Genomic DNA, 13323 nt, shown 5'->3' on the forward strand with positions numbered 1-13323 from the left:
AAAATTTAAAGTCAACATATGGCTAAGCTTGTTTTCAAGAAGCCTTTTAAGGTTTCCCAGCCTGATGCATGTGGAAACAGCGGTATCGCATTACCCTCCGACATTCCTGCAAAGCCTTTACCCGTGACTGCACCACCCACCCACTCCACCAGCACAAAGCATTCAGTCCTGATGCTGAAGGACAAATCTTGATCAACAAAAGCAACCGGCTCTAGTAATAATGTGGAGGTGGCTCAAGTGGCCCTCAGCGTGCACCTAGAAATGGAAGTGAAAAGTGTTTTCAGCACATTATGAAGTAGTTTCATTCATGTCAACAGGATCCCCAGGGGCAAAGGACATCTTAGCCACTGCTGAAAGACCTGGAGTTGTTTTTAAAACCACAGAATCACAAAAGCTTCCATGTTGTTCAACACCTTCCATATTTAATTTAATTAGATATTCTCTACATTAAAGTATTCTCATGCCAACATTTCCAACCTCCCATCCCTACCTCAAGAAAAGTAAGACTTGACACAGCTTTAGGGTGGAATGCACTGGAATAAAGTTGCTATTGTGCCCAAGTTACAGAGAACACTGAACAAACTATAGAAAGAACTGCACAGAGGAGACGTCAGGGAAAGCTGGAAGTAGTACACTATCGCTCAAGTCATGTTAGCACCTTCCTAGACAAGCACTGGGGGCGTTTAGAGAGGTGCAACATGCTCGGGGTAGCCAGACCAGAGCTCAGACTACATTAAGCCTGGTAAAAAAGCAAGAAAGCCTGCCAGCACTGGGCTCGGAGCCTCATCGGAACCAATCTGAAAAAAAAAAAAACAACACTGAATTGACTAGCCAAGCTTGCAGTGTTTGGGAATGCTGAGCGCTCCTGGCTAGCCAAATCTGTGCCTGGAGTGCAAACCACAACAGTTTCAAACACGACTCAGGACCCAGTGCCACCTAGAGCATGCTTTATAGCAGAATTCAAAATATCCATTCACACATGAAGTTGCTTTCTCCTGTTGCATCGTTTAGTACAAGACCTACTTTAAAAGTTCACCTCCCACCAGTACAACTGTGTCAGGTATCAGAGGTTTTTTTTTCACATCTCATATAATCCCCTTCAGTAGCAGCACAGCACCTTGAATTACCTACAGTTTTGCCCACTGGGACACTACCGATCTCAGAATGCTTTAGCTGCTGTTTTCTGTCTCTGGCATTTCCAGAATTCAAAGAAAAAAGGGTAAGTAGGAAGCTTACTCTGCAAACTTCCATTTAAAACCTTTTAATTCAGTAATAAAGCCTTATCACGCTACCTTCACGTAGCGACCCACTGGCCTGTGACCTCTGAAAAGACCCTTTGCTAGTGAAAAAACACCTAGCATGCCTACTAGTGTCCTCAGTTCATGCATACCTTTAAGAATCTTAAACCATAGTTAAAAAACAGTGACTTGCACTTTTCTGAAAGGTATGTTGTCACGCACCACGCTTCCCACATCTTATCCTGGTCTTCAGGCACGACAGCAGGGCAGCAGAGTGCCATCTGTTCTACCAGCAGCACAGCAACTGCCTCACTGAGCAGATGCTTTGGGACAAAGGAAGTTACGTTTGCTCTTTCAGGTTTTCTAAACCACGTGCTCCTGGTTTGAAAGTAAGGATTTGCAAATTTCTGGTCATCTTCAGACATTCCCTTGAAATGTCTACAAAAGGTCCAGTTCAAAAAACAAGCTTCGTGATAGCTATTGCACATTTGTAAGAGCTGGCCTAAACACCTTCCTGAAGATCCAAGCTTTGGAAGAAGGGATATTTTAAAAACTGGTATCAGTGTACATTGGAACACTGGCACAAGTGTCACCTTGGTTTTAATTGTAAGGGTGACGAGTAAACACCAACACATAGAAAAAGAAAACAAACAGCATTTCACAGAGCAAGGAGTTAGAGATGAAGCTGTGGGCTAGTGTTTTGCAGTTGAATCTCGAGGATAGAACTCGGCCAGTGTTGTCTGAGGAATTCTCTTCAACATCTCCTTGGGGAAGATTCGCAAAAGCTGCCATCCAATGTCCAAGGTCTCGTAAACAGTGCGATTTTCGTAAGGACCTGCAGAAAGCAACCACAGACTGAAATACGGGGCAGGAAAGCATCTGGCTGTCAGGCAGATGTGAGAACCAAGACCTTTAGGTGTTATGGCATACTGGGGTGTTCTTGAAACAGACACTTACCCTGAGCAATGAAGTTCTTCTCAAACTTCTGCAGAAACTCCAGATAAAGAAGATCATCTGAGGTAAGAGCTTCCTCACCAACTACAGCCTTCATAGCCTGTACATCCTTTCCGATAGCATAGCAGGCATACTAGAAGGGACAGACACAGAAGTGGTTTTACCTTGATCGTCCATGTAACAAGTCCTGTCCAAACTCAAACAAAGGGTCTCACAAAACACTCAGTGCTTTAAATCAGCCTCAGGAGTGTTCTGGATTGCAGCAATTTGGCATTCCCTTTACAGGCTGTTTAGTGACAGGTCTATTTGAAATAGGCCTCTGCTTCTCTGAAGGGGTTTTACATACCAGTTGGTTGGATACATCTGCATGATCTTTCCTGGTCATACCCTCTCCAATAGCTGACTTCATCAGTCGAGACAAGGAGGGCAAAACGTTAATAGGTGGGTAAATCTGGAGGAAAAAGACACCCAAGATTTTCAACATTAGTATTTCAAAGAGTACAGACTAATCTTAAACAGGTTCTACCCAGTGTGGCGCACACCTGTCTGTTATGCAGCTGCCTATCCACGTAGATTTGTCCCTCAGTGATGTATCCAGTCAAGTCAGGGATAGGATGAGTAATATCTGTAGAAAAAAAAAAGGTTTGACAGTTTTCAGGCCTTTTATATCCATTCTAGCACTGACACAGCAGCTTTTTGCCATTAAGCGACTTCTAAAGTAAAATGCCATTGGTCGGTACCCCCATATGCCTCTAAAGTGCTCTTATGCAAGGATTAGAGCTGTAAGCACTCCTGACAGGGCTGGAGAACAGTCTGAAATGGGCAAAGCACTTCTATTCGCAATATAGACATAGAAGGCAGCCAAGAAATGTAATATTAAAATGGAAACCTAAAGGCCACAGGACCTCCTATCTTGCTGTGTCCAAAATAAAGCAGGCTGCTCTGAAAGAGTCCTTTGAAGTGCTATTTATTAAAAATGCCTGAAAATAACTCACCGTCATTGGGCATGGTAAGAATAGGAATCTGAGTAATGGAACCATTTCTGCCTTCCACACGCCCAGCACGCTCATATATAGTAGCCAAGTCCGTGTACATGTAGCCTGGGAAGCCACGGCGGCCAGGCACCTCCTCTCTAGCTGCTGAAACCTGAGGCAATCCAGAAAAACGTTTCCAAGAAGTCAGATCACTCACACAGACCTGCTGTCTCCCCTAATTAAGCTACACTAGTGACTTAAAGTACCTCTTCCTGCAGGTGATACCAAAATACAGCCACACAAACCCCTGCTAAGAGAATTACGTCACTGCAACCACATATGACGAGACAAGATGCCAAGACAAATCTGAAACTGTAGTATCAAGCTGCTGGATGCCACCAGTCAAGTAAGCTTAGCTATCACAAAAGCAATAGTTGTTTGACTGCTGAACATAATCCTAGACAAGAAATGAACAACTAAAAGCCTCACTGGCTATTTAAGAACATTGTAATAAATACTATTGTAACAGCTTGAGCAAAAGTTCACATTCTCACCTTATACTACAAACCCCTTCTGCCAACGCTCAGCATGAGAGTTAATAAACACGTACCTCTCGCAGAGCTTCAGCATAGGAGCTCATATCTGTCAGAATGACCAACACATGCTTCTCACACTGATATGCCAAGAACTCTGCTGTTGTTAGAGCTAGACGAGGCGTGATAATGCGCTCAATTCTGAAATAGAACAGTATGGCATTATTCATATGCGCTTCAAGGCTGCAAGGTAACAGTCTGAAGTTACAAGTACTTTAAAACCCTCTGAAAAATCTGCTACCAACTGGAGTACCAGCATTTCATCTTCAACTTTGCTGCAAAATGTCAACGTGAGTGACATCTGGCAGGACACCAGTGAGGCTTTAGTTTCCAGTTTACTTGTTCTCCTCAACCTTTTCCCAACCACCACAGTGTAACTACTTACGTTGGATCATTGGCCAAATTCAGGAACAGACACACATTGTCCATGGACCCATTTTCCTCAAAGTCTGATTTGAAGAACCGAGCAGTTTCCATGTTCACCTAAATCACAATATCAAGGCATCAGTTCCAGATCAGATTTTAGGTTACTACATTTTGCATTGTATTAAGGTCTAACCACCTCATTAGAAATCCATAAGCAAAGCTCTCTATCATGATGACTCCCCCATATTCCCAACAGAATGAGTTAGTTATGGAATTCCAGGCTAGAGATTTCAAGGTATTTTACTCTGATCAGACACACTTTTTTACAGTACTTCTGGTCATCTGGGATTTTTCAGCCATCCAGCCAGCCAATTCGGCACTGTTTAGTTCTATACACGAGACCTACTTACAATACTTTCAAAAAAGTAATGTTCAGCTAGTCTCAGCATTGGCTTATTTATTACTCAAGCATCTTCTTTCTTCTCCAATAATATTGACTTACGCCCATAGCAGCAAACACGATGGCAAAGTTTTCTTCACTGTAGTCCATCACATCTTTGGATTTCTTCACCAAGCCAGCTTGGCGACATATCTGAGCTGCAATCTAGGGGAAAAAAGTTTTCAGTCCCTCTGTGTATTTGATGCTATTACACAGACCAGAACTTAACCTAGTCACTTCTTAACCCCAGTGAAATGCAAGCCACTAACTGTTTAGAGAGTAGCTCTGAGTACTCACCTCATTGTGGGGCAAGCCAGCAGCTGAGAATATGGGGATTTTCTGTCCCCTGGCAATACTGTTCATACCATCTATAGCAGAAATGCCAGTCTGAATCATTTCTTCGGGATAGATACGACACTGGGGATTGATTGGCTGACCTGTCATATTTTTAAGAGAACACATGTTATTCCATGCACATGTTTGAAGCTTGATCAAACCACCACTGACCTTGAGCACTGATCTAAGGCTCATATCAAATGGTGCAAACCTTGCTGTTAGGCCTACAAATCTTTACATGCACCTGGCCAAATCTGAGCCTCTGGTAGATCCCAAGACTCTGGCATTCTGTGGTCATGTAAACGGTAAGAATGCTTTCAAGAAAAGCCTGTTAGGTTATTAGCTTCCTATCTTTGGAGGCTATATAATTAAGATAGTCTACAAATACTTCAAATAACAACTTCCAAGCATTACAGAAAACAGTTATTTTCTGCTACCTATTGTATAAATTGTGTACCATTTGTGTAAATTTGAGTTTGATTCCACACACGTACTAAAATATAAAATTGAACTCCCCTTAACAGTTAGATCCTACGTCCAAAATCAAATGTACCATAACATTCAGAAATTGAAAACACCAGATTTGTTTAAGTCCATAGCAGAAATGGATTAACATACCCATTATGTCAAGGAAATCTTCAGCCAATACAATGGGGCCTCTGTCTATAGGTTTTCCGGATCCATTAAATACTCTGCCTACAAGAAACAGTAATAAAATCAAAACGTAAATTACTGTGAAATTAAGTTAGCATGTGATAAGTCTGTTCACTCTTCAAAGCAATATGCAAGTACTTACCAAGCATATCCTCAGAGACAGGGGTTCGAAGAATATCCCCAGTAAACTCACAAGATGTTTTCTTAGCATCAATACCTGAAGTTCCTTCAAATACCTGTAAATATACCAGAATTAAAAAACCCAAAACAGGAAAAAGGACTAAATATTGTGCTTTACAAAATAACACACTAGAATGCTGCTTCACTGCTGGAGAACTTGATCAGCCAGAAGGCAGAAAAGCAAGGCAGTCCTCTGCAAGCAAAGGATTTCACGAGCTGCTTACTAGTACAAATCATCACATAAAAACCTACTTTAAACAGAATCCATGAAGTATATCACAAGCAACCAACAAGCCTGCTGCTGTTCCTTTGATCTCAAGTATTCCCCTTCACGAACTGGGTAAAGGTCTTCAGATAAGAAGAATTAATATTAACAAGACACAGCTGCTTAGAAAAAAAATACCTGCACTCACATAACCCAGGAGTTGATCTTGAATCTAATACCATACAGTGACAGTACAATTCCTTTAATCTAGCAGCAAAGAAACCTATGGGGGGATGCAAATAAAAATGCCGCTGTACTCCAGTTTTCAATCTTCTAAAATTATTCATGCCACTTGCACTTGGAATAAGTAGGTATTTTTTTAAAAAAAAGAACATACCCCAAGGTAGATATGACATGGCTCAGACACATGCTGATTAATAATTTTTTTTTCTGTTGCAACAAGAGACATTCCTGTCCCTAGTCGTACCTGAACCACAGCTTTGGAGCCACTGACTTCCAGAACCTGCCCACTTCTTCTTGTGCCATCAGGAAGAGTCAAGTGGACAATCTCTGCGTACCTAGGAAACTGAAGAGGAGCCAGAAAGATGGTGGAAAGCATTAAAATCCAGAAACATAGTCATGAAACAAAGGTTAGCAGCTTCAAGCAAGCTTAAGCTTAGCAGCTATTCAATTACTTTTAAAAATAATTTTATCGCCAAAACAAAACTCATTCCAAGGCAATTAAAATGTATCAGGCTAAAGCCATTTTTACAGGGACCATGCAACATTTGCTCAGTTGCAGGCTGCATAAAGACCTGACAGAACCACTCTTAAAAGCCCCAGTAGTCCTGAAATACTAATGGAAAACCATGATGCAGCAACTGACAATAAGAAGAAAAAGCTGGCTTTTGCTTGTATATCACATCAGTTGCTTGTCTTCAACAGTAACTTGACAGTAATTTGAAAACAAGCCAAAACTGTTTACAGTTCCTTGTAACAGAGTACCTAGGTTTTGGTAACAAAAAGGTCAAGAACAAAGGGACTACGCATATTTCTTCATTCAAGTTTAGACAACATTTAGGGGGATTTTGGTAACGTGGAAACACTGTTTCCTTTCTTTCCCCCAGCAGTCTCAACAACCCTCCATTTCTTCCATGACATGGACAACTCTCTTTACAGCAATTTGCACATTCTCATTTATCTCAGGAGTCAGAAACATATCTTGTATTAAAATTGTTCTGTGGATCCATGAATTTCACAACAGCCTGGATTTAGCCTGTCACAGCTTTTCTTGTAAACCCTCCCTCAAAAAGCTTCATTCATAAGAATGTGAAACTTTACCTTAACTTGATCCAAGATAACCAGGGGACCATTCACGCCTGATACAGTTTTATAAGCTGAAAGAAAGCAAGCCATAAGTCAGGTACTTCCTCAGACATATCCTACATAAACTTGTCAAAGTTTCATTCCTATCACCAGTCTCAGGTTTGCAGATTTTGGGCCCAGCTCTGTACCGTTTCTATGTTTATTATGAACTCTGCAAGAAGGATTAGGTACTGAAATTGTGTGGCCAGCATTTTTTGCCTCTACTTGCAATGTACTTGAGGTAACATTAATATAAATAATATTGCCATTTTCTTGTCTGTCACAGAAATTCATTGATGCAAGCCTATACCCAGGGATAATTTGAATGCCACCAGAAACACCAATACAATGGGAATTTGACATCTGAAATTAAGAAAAATATACAACTGCAATATCTTGAAAAAACAGGGATAAAAACATCTGTAACTTGTGATAAAGAAGTAATCATGGATGTCACTGCTATTTATGTCCAACAGATGGTGAGAAGACCTTAATATCAATACCCAACTTCAAGGCTTTTTTTTTTTTTTTTAAACCACAAAAGTGTCCTGCTCCATGACACTGAAACAACCCACGTGAAGGCCTGGAGTTAGCAAAGCAAGCAGATCTCGTGCTCAAAAGCTGATCAGCAGAGCTTCTACAGTAAGCTGTGGGTTTTGGCACAGTGCTTAGAGGAAACCTTGTAATACCTTTCCTGTTTCCTAAGAAAAAGTCAATGCACTATATCGCAAAAGGTTGAATTTCACCTTAGCCAAACCCCTCCTACTCTTGGGTTATCCTAGTTTAACTTAAGGATTGACACCTGATAGAAGGCCACAGCAAGCTGGCTCATGTCTTAAACATCAGCAGCTCAAGCCTTAGCACTATGTACAACTTCTGAGGTACCACGTGCCCAGAATTCATCACACTGCTATCAGCCCAGTGGAAAAGCTGTGAAAATGTAGTAAACAGGCCTCCTGTGTTGCCCCAAGGACAAACCAGTAACCCCACTGGAGCCCAGCATCATTTGCTCCACAGATAAAAGTAACATTGAGTCAAAGCTTTATCAGAGTCACAAGGAGCAGTGACCAAGAGAGTGACCATTAATCACTTATCCCTGGGAGGGAAAAATGAGCAAGCGGAGCCATTTGCAGAACAGAAGAGATACCAGCACCTTCTCTCCGTCACGCTACAAGGTGGAAGAAATGGGCACTCGTGGCACGAGGAAAGATCACAAATTCCACCAGCACCAAGAACCATCTGCCTTTGCCCCTTCAGCCTGCCCAGGTTGGGCACACTCACCACGCGTTGTCCAGACTGTCAGCAACGATGTATTTACACTTCAGTAAACAGTTTGAACTGTTGCAATGTAATCTCTTAAACAGCAAGAATCAAAACTGCATTAGATAAGGTTTGAGGGTCGCTGGGCCTGTAAGATGGGCTAAGGCTGCAACTCCTATTTCTCAGTTTTAACTCTCACCAAAATCCTGCGCAACACCCTGAGACACAACCTATGTCCCTGAATTAGTCCTAATCAAAAGCACAAGTTGGCCTGCTTCTTTCACCTGAGCAAGGAGAATTACAAAGACATTACGCTATGAAGAGGACTCTGCTTAGACTGCAAGTGTTTGCAACCCACTGTTGACAAGAAATGGAAAACATTATCTGGAGCAAGGCGTTTAATCTCATGACTGTCTCATGAGCACTTCCTCCTCAGTCAATGGGAAAAGGCTTACACTCTTTGCTTTTTTCACAAGAAAATATTTCCTTGACATCAATCAGCATCAATTCCCCACTGATTCAAAACTCCGGTTTACAGCCAGATCAACCAGTTCTATGACAAACCAAAAGCAACAGCAATGTTTTTTCATACCCAGCTTGCTGGTGATGTCAGTTTGGGCAAAAGCCAAATTCTACATAGAAAAACGTGAACTGAATATGAAGTCACCTTGGCTCCAACCTTGACAGAAGCCCCCACTCCAGAATAAAGCCAAGCAGTAGACTTGTGGGAAGAGGAACTGTAAGAATCGATTAGGCTTTCCAACCAGAGTGACATTTTGAAAGAAACCACCGCAGAGAAGCTCTCCGGCTAGCACCCTGTAAGTGCTCGTGCTACGTAGGTGTACGGGTAAAGGCACTTGTGTAATCACTACCTAGATCAAAAAAAATCTAGGAAAAATCGCACCTTCAAACAACTTGGACTTCCCCCCCTCCTATACTGCAATCAAGGGGGTTTTGCAACGCTACTGCAGTTCCCCTTTTCCATCAGATTGCTCAACTTCATGTCACAGGCACAGAACCCACGCCACCCCCCCCCCCCATTTACAGCCATTCCCAGTTCCTGCTAAATTCCTGTTAAAAACCCCGCGCCTTCTCCCAGAGGACGCGTTACCGAGCGGGCGACGGCCCCGCGGCCCGGCCCGTGTCCCGCCGCGGCGGTCAGACGGGCCACGGCGGCGGCGAGCGGCGCTGCAGGCCCGGCCCCATCACCGCGGCCTGCCCGCGGCCCAGCCCCCCCCCCCCCCCGCCCCGGGCCCCCGCACTCACTGAGCCGCGGCTGGGAGAGGTAATCGCGGGTGAGGGCCGCCACCTGCTCCCGCGGCCCGCCGGGCCCGGCGCCGTTCACCAGCCCGCGGACCGCCCGCACCGCCGCCATCTTCTCCGCTCGCCCCGGCCCCGCCGCGCCGCTGCGCATGCGCTGATATAGCGGCGGCGCGCCGGGCCCCGCCCCCCCCGAGCGGCCCAACGCGGGGGGGGGGGGGGGGGAGCTGTCCCGGGTACTGGGGGGGGGGGGGGCACGGGGCGGGGGGGGGGGGGGGGACAGGAAATGGGAAAGGAAAAAGGGGAACGGGAAAAGGGAAACAGAGAAACAAAAAGGAAAAAGGGGAATGGGGAAGGGAAAAAGGAAGAAGGGCAGGGGGATTGAAAGGAAAACGGAAATGGAAGAGGAGGAGGGAGAAAGGAAAACACAAAACAAAAATAAAAACTAAAATAAAGAGGGAAAGGAAAAGGGGGAAGGGAGAGGAAAAGGGGAAAAGGGAAAAAGGAAGAAGAACAGGGGGAATAGAAAGGAAAACTGAAATGGAAGAGGAGGAGGAAGAAAGGAAAACACAAAGCAATAAAACTAAAATGAAGAGGAAAAGGGAAAAGGGAAAGGAAGATGAAAAGAAGAAAAGGGGGAATTGAAAGGAAAAAAAGAAATGGAAGAGGAGGAGGAAGAAGGGAAAAAAGAAAACAAAAATAAAAAGTAAAGTGAAGAGGAAAAGGGGGGAAAGGGAAAGGAAAAGGAAAAGAAGAAAAGGGGGAATTGAAAGGAAAAAAAGAAATGGAAGAGGAGGAGGAAGAAAGGAAAAAAGAAAAAAATAAAAAGTAAAATGAAGAGGGAAAGGAAAAGGAAAAACGGAGAAGGGGGTAAGATAAAAGGAAAGAGAATAAAAAGAAAATGAAATATGAAAAAAAAAATAAAATGAGTAAAAAGAAAAAGGAAGAAAAAGGGAGAGGAAACAAGCAAGCAAGGAAATTAATGAATGAACTGACAGAAGGGTTAAATGGCTGAGAAAACAAGAAAAGGAGTAATTCTGAAATAAAAGAAAAGCAGAGCCCTGGCCTACTGCCCAGGCTCCCCCAGCACGGCCGTCCCCAGCCGCGGGGCGTGAGGGGCATTTGGGGGTCCCTCCGCCCCACGGCCCCGGCTCGGCTCGGCTCCGGCGGTGGGGTTCGGTGGCCCCCAGCCTCCACGGGGGTCCTTACACCACAGCCATCTTCTCCTGGAGATGCTTCATCCAAAACCAGCGCTTTGATCTGAGAGTGTAACGGGAGCTGCTTCGGGGAGATGGGAGATAAGAAATAAAGTATGAACTGTCAGTGAGACAGGGCTGGTGATGGAAACACCCCACTTGCACTGATACCACATACTCAGACATCAAGGGCTGACTGGTACACTTGTTTAAAGGACAGAATGAGAGCTGCCTTACTCCCTAAACCTTTAATCTAATAAAAAAAAAAAAAAAATTAGTGGGTTATTTGTAAACACCTTTTTCCAGAAAAACATTTGTCTTTCATCCTTCTATTTCCTTATGGGTTCTGTATCTCTTCATACATGTTAAATTTTAATAGTTGCTGTTTGTTGTCCCCCCGGCTTAGCAGTGAGATAGAATTATTTGATATTATAAAAAAATATTCTATCTTCTTCCACCTTAAAACTTGAAATACTTCAGGGGAATATGTTTGTAAAGAAATATTGGCAATTCTGTGATTGGTTGGAGGAGCAACAGAGTACCAGGGACTGGTGAGACTGATGGAAAAAACCTAAACAATCGCACAAGAAACTGTTTGGCTAGGGAGGGAATAAACACAATAAATAATCCTCAGACAAAGGGACAACGATCTTGAGTGGATTAAACACAAAACTGGAAGGCTTTGGCAAGGTTTCAACTCTCCTTCTAATGCAACATGACCTTGAGCAAATTACCGAGCTCTCCTGTTTGTCAATAGTCAAAAGGACTTAACAAAATACAAAATACAAACCAGCAGGACTCGCTAAATGGCAGCCTCAAGGGTTGCTTCAACAGGCACCACTTTGCAAACGGCTTCCACCTGTGTTCAAAGCCTGGCTTAAAAGGTGGCCCAGGGATGTAAACTCCAAATGCTCAAAACTCACCATTCTCTGTTCTAAATACTTGTATTCAGTTCTTAACTCATCTGAGAAAATTCGCCTCATGGACTTAATAATTAATATAATGGACTTAATAAGAAGACAACAAAATAGCATTTGACAACGCAAATTCACCCACTGGAGAGCGTAAGGCAGCGGCACTGCCAGGGCAGCGGTTCCCGCGTGGGGTTACAGAAACCTCCTGGTAAAGGAAATACTAGCAGAGAGTGACTTTAAAGTATGATTTTACGGGTGCCTGTTCCAATCTGCGTTGACGCTGTCGTGTTCACCCGACCCCAGGCTGGTGGCATGACATCTCTGAGCCATTTGTCTCACGCTGGTTTGTAAAATGCTGCTTTGTGCCGGGGCGCAGGGGCCCGCGCCGCACAGCAGATGTATTTCACTGCACCTTGGAGGTGAGTCAGCAGCAGAGAGCAATCTCGCCCAGCGGAGCCTGCTGCCGACTGAATTCACCGGAATTGCAATCAGCCTGCAGAGCCGGCGTGAGGTCTGCTATCAGCAATTTTTCATGGAACACATCCTATGCTGGGCCTCGAGACAGCCCATAAATTCCTTTTTACTTTTCATTACATCAGAAATGTTCACTGTACTTTACTACCTCGGTCTGGCCAAGAATAAAATTGTAGTCATTTTTTTTCCGTAGGGTTATTGAAAGAAAAATTCATGGCAAACATTTATAATGGTTAAAAAACAAAACAAAACAAACAAAAAAAAAAAACACAGAAGAGAATGCCTGGAAAAATCTGACAGACACATGGAAATACTTCCAAAGCACATCTGAGTAAGCTTTCCCATCATCTCTGCAAAACAAGTGACATGAATGACACTGCAATCTCCTTCGGCTGCCTAGGACTACCAAATGAGATGGTGTCCTGACCTCGGGGCCCACAAAAGAAAAAAGATAATCAAAATAACTGTCTCCACACACATGCCCCCCCTCACCTGAAGGAGAAGATGAATTATTTTCTATCCAGAGCCCAAGGAACAGCTGAGCAATTCTGAGCTCCCTCAGTAGATGGTAGTGCTGCACTGCTCATCCTCTGTCTACTTTGCAAATATTTAGAAAGTAATTTCCAGGCCTAGACATTCAATTCTCAGCTTATGAAATATATTTAAAGGCTTCAACTTCTGCTTTAATGCACATCCAGGGAATTCCTTGGTAGGATGTACTCATCTCACGTTATTGGCAATAGTTTTTGGCCATGCAGAAGCCAGATAAGTGGCCTCAACGGCAGATTTACATGTCAAAAGAGAAAAGGTGAATATGTTAAGGATTTCTTTTCCTTCTCTGCAGTAAATCTCTGTATCCTGAATGAATGATGGTACCAGTTTTGGTTCAAAAAAGCAATCATGGAGCAAAGTGTC

The 13323-nt window shown here is 43.5% G+C and overlaps 1 protein-coding gene across 1 annotated transcript; it reads right to left on the bottom strand.

Annotated features, from left to right (window-relative positions):
* Window positions 1–400: 400 nt before the first annotated feature.
* On the bottom strand, window positions 401–9964 carry ATP6V1B2 (ATPase H+ transporting V1 subunit B2). The gene is made up of 14 exons (XM_042801461.1): window positions 9831–9964; window positions 7281–7336; window positions 6427–6525; window positions 5697–5790; window positions 5519–5596; window positions 4862–5001; window positions 4628–4729; window positions 4145–4242; window positions 3777–3900; window positions 3188–3338; window positions 2735–2817; window positions 2539–2643; window positions 2196–2325; window positions 401–2073 (listed from the first exon to the last, which is right to left on the bottom strand). The coding sequence occupies exons 1-14, from the start codon at window positions 9937–9939 to the stop codon at window positions 1931–1933; spliced, it is 1512 nt and encodes a 503-aa protein (XP_042657395.1). The 5' UTR covers window positions 9940–9964; the 3' UTR covers window positions 401–1930.
* Between the last annotated feature and the right edge of the window lie 3359 nt (window positions 9965–13323).

The sequence above is a fragment of the Tyto alba genome, unplaced genomic scaffold (assembly GCF_018691265.1).
Source record: "Tyto alba isolate M040663 unplaced genomic scaffold, T.alba_DEE_v4.0 Super-Scaffold_34, whole genome shotgun sequence".
NCBI lineage: Eukaryota > Metazoa > Chordata > Aves > Strigiformes > Tytonidae > Tyto > Tyto alba.